General features: G+C 36.7%; 1 protein-coding gene across 1 annotated transcript; it reads left to right on the top strand.

Moving 5' to 3' along the window:
- Nucleotides 1–7,269: 7,269 nt before the first annotated feature.
- Nucleotides 7,270–7,797, top strand: LOC124542441. The gene has a single exon (XM_047120388.1). It carries the CDS (start codon nt 7,270–7,272, stop codon nt 7,795–7,797), a length of 528 nt encoding a protein of 175 aa, XP_046976344.1.
- Nucleotides 7,798–9,851: the final 2,054 nt, after the last annotated feature.

The following is a 9,851-nucleotide window of genomic DNA, read 5'->3' as shown; positions in this document are numbered from 1 at the left end:
TAAAATAGTCAATCATTGAATTGGGGCTATAAAACACACCGAGTAAAATTTTAACTTTCGAAAATGCTTGTTCAATGATTAAATATTCTACTCCTGGTGTTGCTTGAGCACTAGACGTGCCAATGATCGTAAAGGACAGGTGGGAGCGAAGATAAATAGCAACGCCTCCACCAGTATGATTAGGACGATCATTCCGAATAAGTTGGAAACCAGGGAGAACATAAGATGAAGAGGACAAGCATGGTTTAAGCCATGATTCTGATATCAGAATAGCATGGATATTCCTGTTATCAAAAGAAGTTAACATATATGGATAATGTGCAGGAATACTCTGAGCATTGATGTGTATAATATTAAAGTTTTTCAATACATCCGAGAAAACAGAATCAAGTGTTTCATTAAGAGTGGGAAGAAGAAGAAGAAGAAGAAGAAGAATGTATTTATTTGAAACACAGGCACAGGTATTACAATAAAAAAGGAACAAGAGAAACAAAAAAAAAAAATCTACGAACTAACTAAAACTATGACAATAAATCCAAAAACAATTATGTGCGTAGACATGTACATATGGAAAGCCTGCAAATATGCCGTGTCCCAAACAGGCGGACCATTCAGCGAAATATGGGTTCTAAAAAAAAACCCAATGCTGATTTTCAATGGTCACCTTTTTGTCGTATTCATCGCTGTGACGGGCAGCGACAAAGACATCGAATTAACATAATAATAATTACGTGAATTAAAATTAAAAAAATAAACTGATATCTGTATAATACATATAAGAAATATATATTTCTTAATAAAGTCATAATAATCATAAAAAAAAAGAAATAAAATAAAAAAATACGAGAAAAAAAAAACAAAGGAATATAAACAATATATAAAACAATCGGCGCACGTGAAGCAGTGCAGGTGTTCACCCTCCGGCCATCAGACAGCCACGCGCGCCGGTGAAAGCTACAGTTTGTGCTCAATTCATTAGACGAAGACACTGAGAAAAAAGAATCATCGAGGCTTATATCTTGACATGCCATAGTAAAAAAAAAAATATATATTTATATATAATAACTAAAAATAATAATTACAATAAATAATAAATATATAAAAAAATAATTATAAAGTGTACAATGTCCCACCAGCAACAAAGTCCTGTTATAATTACCTTAAAGTTACAGGTTTGTAGTTATACAACAACATATAACAAAAAAAGAAGACACAAAATATTACTGAACGAGTCAAAAAACCCACTCAAAAAATAAACAAAAAGAAATTAAAAAACTAATTAAAATAGAAAAATTTACGCCGATTATGTTATATCTATAGTACTACAGTTATCACTTATAATATAGGTAATAAGTAATTTTTGTTAAAATTCATTTTTTTTTTCATTCATTGTTTTTAAAACTAAGATTACATACAAAACAATGATAAATTAAAATGACGAAAACAGAACTGAACACCTTACTACAAGTTATTCATTATAGCGAGGTCATTCAAAGGTAAGATATACAAAAAAAATAGTACTAAAAAACAAAAAAGAAAAAATAAATGAAATAAGTAATAACAATTAAAATGATATCATAATTACTTTAGTTAAAAAATACAGACCAAAACAATTAAAAACAATAATAAACGAGTGAAATATCAGTACATTGAAATAAAAAATAAAAATATCTAATAATAAAATAACAACAACAAGAAATAGTACATTAGCGCTAATCTATGGCATTATAATATGCGTGAAGTTCGTTTGTATTGTACACATTCAGATAAGACTCGTTTACATTAAAAATTGTAAGTGGGTAGAAATTTAATAAATTTACGTTGAAACTACATTTTAAACAACAGTTATAAATGTTTATTTTATACAGCATTAGAGTACAGTAGTGAAATATGAAAAAGTGCAGTTGAATTTGAGTAATTGAGTGACAGAGTACCAGATAGTTATTTCTTAACCGCTCTTCTTGTACGAGAAATGGGAAGCCTTGTCTCAGGGCTCCTTACCACCGTTCCTGGGCTCAGGGCTGGGGAACCCTCCTCGACTGCAGACCTCGACATATACTATGTGCTTACTTATACTACATTCTAGTGTGAAACATCTCAGACATAGCAGAGAAAGACTGTTTTAATGAGTCCATTCTTTGTCTTCTAACTTTCAATTTTTGAATTTTGAATCGTAGTTAAAATACAGTGGTTATATCAGTGAATAAATAAGGAATATATCTTGCTGGCAGGTATTGTAACTCACATGTACATAATTTGGATGAAGTAAATAAATAAATCCCAAATTGCTTATTATTTTAAAATAAAAGATCGAAGTAACACACAAAGTGTTACTTTTTTGACACCTGTCAATTAGACTTTAATAGCAAACACACAAGGTATAATACAGTATAACACAACATCGCTATCAAATAACCGCGGCTTATACTGCGATAGAATGGCTACTATGCATTTAATTCAGGATAAGTGGCGCCTGATTATGTATTACGACACCAGCTCATACTGGGAAGGTATGAAGGCTTCTAGCAAATACATAAAATATCTACAAGCGATATGCGAAAACATAGGTGTTCATTCAGCATGTGACGGTGTCCTGTATCAATTACATCATCGCTATTCCGAGTTAGAGAATTACAATAAGCCTATGGCTAGATCAGCAAGATACCGCGCACGCGCCGATTTCGTCGCGGGCTTATCAATGGTGTCGGTAACATTGCCCATTCATTGTTTGGAATATTGGACAATGATTTCGCGGAGAAATATGAACAAGATATTATGAAAATAAGAGAAAATCAAAACCATTTAGCACAGTTATGGAAAAATCAAACCTGCGTCGTTGAAGCTGAATTTAATCAAGAAGGCGGAAGTTCTAATGGAGAAGAATCACAAAATAGTGAATAAAAAACTTATACACTTAGCGGGTTCCATAAATATTCTTAAATCAGAGCTTCAAAACAGGTCCTATATCAACGAGTTCACTCTCTCAGCAATGATCGCTAACAACATGTTGTATGATTTAAAACATATTCAGGATGAACTTTTAAACACGCTCACTGAGGTATTTCATGGAAAATATGACGTACACCTCTTCCAATCTGAGCAATTACAACACGAGCTAAGCATCATATCAGCAAAACTCCCTAAAGACCTATCATTACCGATTGACCACATGAATTTATCAAAATTATACAAAATTGTAAGGATTAAAGCACGATTATCAAAAAAGTTTCTTATATTTGAAGTTCGAATCCCATTAATAGGAAGAGACTCGTACGAAATGTTTCAAGTTACTCCCATTCCTAGACAATTGGGAAACAGCATGATCAGCATTGTACCTATCAGCAAATTCATAAAATTGAATCTTAACAAGGATTTATTTTTGTCCGTAGCAGAAAATGATTTACAAACGTGTATTGAGCAAGATTTTGAAATTCTCTTATGCCATCTTAAGAAGCCTATCTATCATATGAAAAACGATCAAACTATATGCGAGAAAGAGAATGCAAACATCTGTAAAACTATCACAGAGCCTTGTAAAAATATTCTTTTACAAACAAACACAATGAACACATATTTTTATTTCTATTGCAATACAAGTCACCTCAGGCTACTGTGCGAAGATCATATTACCGCCATTCAGCTGAGTCATACGGGGTTATTGACAGTCGGTCCAGGCTGTATTATCAAAATTTATTTATCATTTAAGTAGTCAATATATGAGCAAACTCAGATTAAAGACGGATTTAGTCGTACCAGAAATCGCGCCTATCAACCATATAATAAACATCTCGCTTCCCGAGTCCCCTGCCAGTACTAGTTCAGAAAGATTAGATCAGAAACAACTACTCGCTATATAAGACCAACTGGACAGCATGAAAAGGAACCAGCCGATGATTGAGGGAATATCCTATCATGATTCATCACTACTCCCTCATTTATCTGATCGTGGCGGTGGCAGCAGTGGTCGGCGCAGTCGGCGGTTGGAGGCGTGTGAGACGCGCTCGCCGCCGGGAGTCGGCAGGCGGGAGCGGTCCAGCAGTGATAAGTGATAGTGAAATGCCAAGCCAGCATTTAAAGTGTCAAAGTGATGAGGTGATAAGTGAAAGCAAGTTGCAAACAAGTGCGCGTAAAATCCATCAAAACAGAGGCACCTCACCCGTGCTTCAGTCCGTTTTCACAATCGATACCGGGGTGTAATAACGGTGTATGCAATGTATAATGTATATACTTTGAATGTAATGTTAAATGTTATTTTTGTTCGTGTTTTTATTATTTTTTTGTATCATTTTCTCTAGAATGATCAAAAATGCCTATCATCTTGTTAACAATATTAATTTCTTAACATTTTTCCTAGATTAAGCAAAAATGCCCATCATCTTGTTAGTAGTATTAGTTCACCACATCATCCTCTATCTTTCGGCCCGGGAGCATGTACGGGCTAACACGCTGATTTGTAGCGTCAGCAAATCGCGCTACAACGGCGAATTATATTTATACCTCAGTCCGCAACGAGCAGCCGCGCGTGCTCACGGGTCTCAATATCATTATATCATTAGCAATTTATCATTTTATCAAATAAAGTTATCAAACATATCAACTTCTATCAATTATCAAGCATATCAACTTATATCAATTATTAACTATCAACCAAGGGTGTATAGGGCACGTATCAGCCCGTACACCTATTATATATACTGTCTGGTCGCTATGTATTACACTGCTGCAAATATTTTTACTAGAATCATTATAATTAATATGAAAACAATTAACATAAATATACAACAAAACGATCAGAAAAATTAAGAAATACACCTTTTCAGGTGCTATTATTGTAAAAAAAACGATAAGTAATTTAAAAATAATGTCCTTACTCGTAAACTGAGATTCTGAGCTCAAACCTGTGCTTTTACAAAAACCTTCGGTATATCATACTGTGATCGTATCCTCTGAGCTGCAGTTTCTTTATTTCGTCGTGCATAGATTCGGCCCTCTCAAGTCCGATAACGCCATCCATTGCGGCGGCCCTCCTCTCGTACATTATAAAAAAGGGCACGATTTATTCTAGTGAGGTGCTGGTTAATGTATAATAAATAAAATTTTAACAAAAAGAAAAACCGACTTCAAACAAAACACTATTTTAAAACAAATGAATATGCACGAAAAAGTAATAAAAATAATTGCGTATTCAACATATTTTTTAGAGTCTTCCTAAGTTAAATGAAATGAAAAATATTAGACTACTTAAAAGTCGATTAACGATTATATCATGTAGTTATAGTTATTGGTATATTTGGAGCCGGTGTCAGCCACGGTGCCCTTGCCCCAACAATCAAAAGAAAGAAGCGATACGAGCCCCTTGATTGATCCAGTATATTATTGTGTAAAAGGTAATTTGTAAAAAACATATTTGTCAAAGTATTCTCGTATTGTTTTTTGCTAGATATACTGTAGGGTTTTATTGGCTGACACCGACTCCAAATATAACAATAATTATAACTACATGATATAATCGTTAATCGACTTTTAAATAGTCTAATATTTTTCATTTCATTTAACTTAGGAAGACTCTAAAAAATATGTTGAATACGCAATTATTTTTATTACTTTTTCGTGCATATTCATTTGTTTTAAAATAGTGTTTTGTTTGAAGTCGGTTTTTCTTTTTGTTAAAATTTTATTTATTTTTTGATTTTAAGTGAAGCTGATGTTGACTAACTAATTTTTTTTAATATGGATAGATTAAACGTTACCTTTATATGAGTCAGAAACTACTTCGAGGACAATTTCAAAGGAAACTTGCGAATAAAGCAAAAATAGACTTTCGAAAATGCGGATTTAATACGTCACGCGGCGTAAACTACAAGGATCCCTCGAAAGAGCTGTAATCGAACTCAGCAAAAAAACTTTGAAAAAGACCAACTATATTTTGTACATCATATGACATCACATCACATACACAAAATTTGATTAAAGATAGTAAGAAATTCTGCCCCATATCGCACCCTAACTGCGAGCCGTATAGGAGTTCCATCACTACATAGTATAAAACAAAGTCGCTTTCTCTGTCCCTATATCTTTAAATCTACGCAACGGATTTTGATGCGGTTTTTTTTAAAAGATAGTGTGATTCAAGGGGAAGGTTTGTGTATATAAAACATGAACAATATAGTAAAGAAACACTGATAATTTTAGAAGTTTGCGATGTGATGTCGTATATAAACAAATTCTGTAGTATATTTAGTATCAGTATTGCACCCGTGCGAAGCCGGGGTGGGTAGCTAGTTGATTATAATATTCGACTATGATAATTACATAAACATAACCACATTACGGAAGGTGACTCAAATATCCAAATAACCTATAAATAAAAGATTGGACCGAGTATCGCTAACGTGCTCCTCAGAATTGTTCCGTTCCCTTCCGTTCCGTTACTTTGTCATGGATCCTGTGCTCAGAACTTTACCAAACTTTTACCAAATTACCCTTGAAGTACATATTTTATAATAAAAAAAGAATTATCAAAATTGGTTAACGTGATTTTCAGTTATTCACCTATTTGTCGCGCATATACATAATGCAAATTTAAGACTTATGTCGTTTTCACATGGATACCATCATCGGAAAAAAAAATAAAAAAATGGGACCCCACGGGAAGCACTACCTTTCAAACAAAAAAAAAATTATCAAAATCGGTCCACCCAGTGAAAAGTTATGAGGTAACAAACATAAAAAAAAAAAAAAAAAAAAAAAAAAAAAAAAAAAAAAAATACAGACGAATTGATAACCTCCTCCTTTTGGAAGTCGGTTGAAAACCGTTTAGGTTCGTTATCTATATCTACATCTAAGCCCGATGTATCGGCCCCGCGACGCACGCACGCCGCGCGTAGTAGTTGATCGCGAATCGTGCGGCGCGCTAGTCGCACTACTATATTGCGTGGTCGTAATCGTTCGCTGCTGTCTTTGTAAGCTGGTCGCGGGCCTGCACGTTCAACCAAAACAATGTCGCGCTCCTCCAAAGTAACGGCAATCTTACACGCAATGAGGCCTACTACGTGTTGCAAATTCTCCCCATTTCGTTCTGCAATGCCCGAGATCTCAATGTCATTCAATAGACATGACTGCTCGCGCTCATTGAGTTCCGCTTTCAAGCTGGCAATATCTTCTAGCAAGTGACTCTCAGGCGCGGACGCTGTTTTATTCTCAAGTTGAGACAGTCGCGCTTCTACATTGTCGACTCGCATGCCTACCTCGGATAACGCACCTTTCACGATGCAAGCTCCTGACGAAACGAGGATACTTCCCGTCACATCTACTAATTCGACCCGGAGGAGTTTAATTTGTTCTAAGAGTGAACTGACAACATCTGTATCCTCGACAGCTGGCAATGACGGGATGCGGCGGAAGCGACGAGTCACCTTCCGACTTACACAGGTGCTGACCGGTCACGGTTGCTTTGGAGAGTACCTGTGTAGGATCGGACGCGAGGCGACGGCGGTTTGCCACCACTGCGGGGCGGACCAAAACGATGCCCACCACACGCTAGAGGCGTGTCCCGGGTGGACCGCGGAAAGGCAAGTCTTGGTCCAGCAAATCGGGCGAAATCTCTCCCTGCGAGCAGTCGTGTCGGCGATGCTTCGCAGGGAATCGGCGTGGGAGGCCGTAGTCAACTTCTGTGAGACCTTCATGGTCCAGAAGGAGACTGCGGGGCGGGCTCGGGAGAGGGCCGATTCTGCCCGGCAGAGGCGACCTGCGGGTCGCCTTCACGGCCTCCAAGCCCCAGTGCCCGGGGCGGAATAAATAGGGCAATCCCTCCGGCCGTGGGTGCGTGAGATGGGGGTCTCACGCATCCGTTTTCATACGGCCGAGAGGAGGACCGCAGTCCGGTATGGCCCCGGACTGCCGGTGTACGCACCAGCGAGGGGTGCGGGGAGGGCGAGACCATCTTCGCCCTCCTGAGAAGGGCTCCGCAAGCCACGAGCGGAGCAACGCACGAGAGAGGCCGCGGACGTACTGCGAAAGATCCCGTAGCCTCTCCGTTTTCCGTGCTGTGGCGGTCATCGCAGGGGGTTTTAGTGAGTACAATCTCACATAACCAATCCATTATCCTTTGTGAATTCCCTGAATCCTGGAAAGACGCACAAGTCATCCCCCTCCCCAAAAAAACAAATCCTTCATCTTACACTGATTATCGTCCTATATCCATTCTCCCTTTCCTGTCTAAAGTACTTGAGCGCCTTATTCACAGTCAATTAAACCAATACCTTTCAAAAAATGTCCTATTGAATCCTTTACCATCTGGCTTTCGTCCTGGTCATAGTAAGACTATGGCTCTGATCAAAATAACTGATGACATTAGATTAGGAATGGATAATCAACAGGTTACTGTGTTGACATTATTAGATTTTAGTAATGATTTCAACACTGTAGACTTTGATATTCTTCTTGCTATTTTGTGTTCTCTTAACATATCTCCTAAAGTAATTGACTGGTTTCATTCTTACTTGTATGGGCGCCGGCAACGGATAAGAGTTCAAGATTCTTTCTCAAAATGGGCTCCTATAACTGCTGGCGTTCCACAAGGTGGCGTGTTGTCTCCCCTCTTGTTTTCGGTCTTTATAAGTACCATCATTTCTCATATATCTTCTCTCTATCACCTGTACGCAGATGATCTTCAGATCTATTCACAAAGTAAATTTGCGAACCTTCCTGAAACTATACATTTAGTTAATAATAATTTATCAAATATTTCTAAGTGGTCTACTGCATTTGGATTACGAGTAAACCCAAATAAAACGCAGGTGCTGATTATTGGTAGTTCAAAATTAATTTATCGTATACCTTTTTCGGATCTCCCGGTTGTACCCACTTTAACGGTGTTAACATACCGTTCAGTGTTACAGCTAGGAATTTGGGAATTACCTTTGACTAGCACCTGTCTTGGGAACAACAGATAAGTGAGGTTAGTAAAAAAATTTTTGCAGCCTTTGGCTTCCTTTGAAGATTACGCAACTTTCTACCCATCCCTACCAAAATTATGTTAGCACAGTCACTCCTACTACCAATTCTAGATTATGCTGACGCATGTCATCTTGATCTAAAAGAGGAGCAACTTAATAAACTTGAGCGTCTCCAAAATCTTTGCATCCGATTCATATTTGGTCTTCGTAAATATGATCACATTTCTGAATTTCGTAAAAAAACTCAAGTGGCTCCCAATCCGGCTTCGCAGGAATACTCACATCCTTCAACTTCTGTATTCTGTTCAATCCGTCTTCTCCTTCATATCTAAAAGAACGTTTTCAATTCCTTAGTTCTTCACATAGCCATAATCTTCGTTCTGAAGAGAATTTGTTTTTAAAAATACCACCCTATACAACATCTTTTTATAGTGACTCATTTACAGTCAATTCAATTCGTCTTTGGAACTCTCTTCCACTAGAAGCAAGACGTGCACCAACAATTACTTCTTTTAAAAAAATGATAAAAGAGCACTATCTTGCTTCATGAAGAAATACGGCAATTAAATATTTTATTTATTATGTAAGTATCTATAGTATGTAAATGCATATATGTATTTATAATGTGTATGTATATTAAATTAATCAAATCAAATCAAAAACTCTTTATTTGGACATACACATTGTACAAATCATAAAATAAAATAAAAAATGACAAAAAACAGGATAGAATATGATGCCCAAATTGGTAAACCACTCAGCTTGTGTTGAAACCATTGTTAAATAAGCTTCAACGCTGGTATTCTGTGGTCGCCAGTAGATACGTACGTCACGTCGTACGTAGCGAAAAAATAATTGATAAAGTAACTAATTATAAATATACATGTGGTTCTA

Source organism: Vanessa cardui, chromosome W (assembly GCF_905220365.1).
Source record: "Vanessa cardui chromosome W, ilVanCard2.1, whole genome shotgun sequence".
Lineage (NCBI taxonomy): Eukaryota > Metazoa > Arthropoda > Insecta > Lepidoptera > Nymphalidae > Vanessa > Vanessa cardui.
Note: the sequence above shows the minus strand (reverse complement) of the source record. Positions and strands in the feature narration are given on the sequence as shown.

What these genes read in the sequence shown, in the direction of transcription:
- LOC124542441 (XM_047120388.1), top strand. Translation starts at nt 7,270, where the DNA reads ATGCAAGCTCCTGACGAAACGAGGATACTTCCCGTCACATCTACTAAT.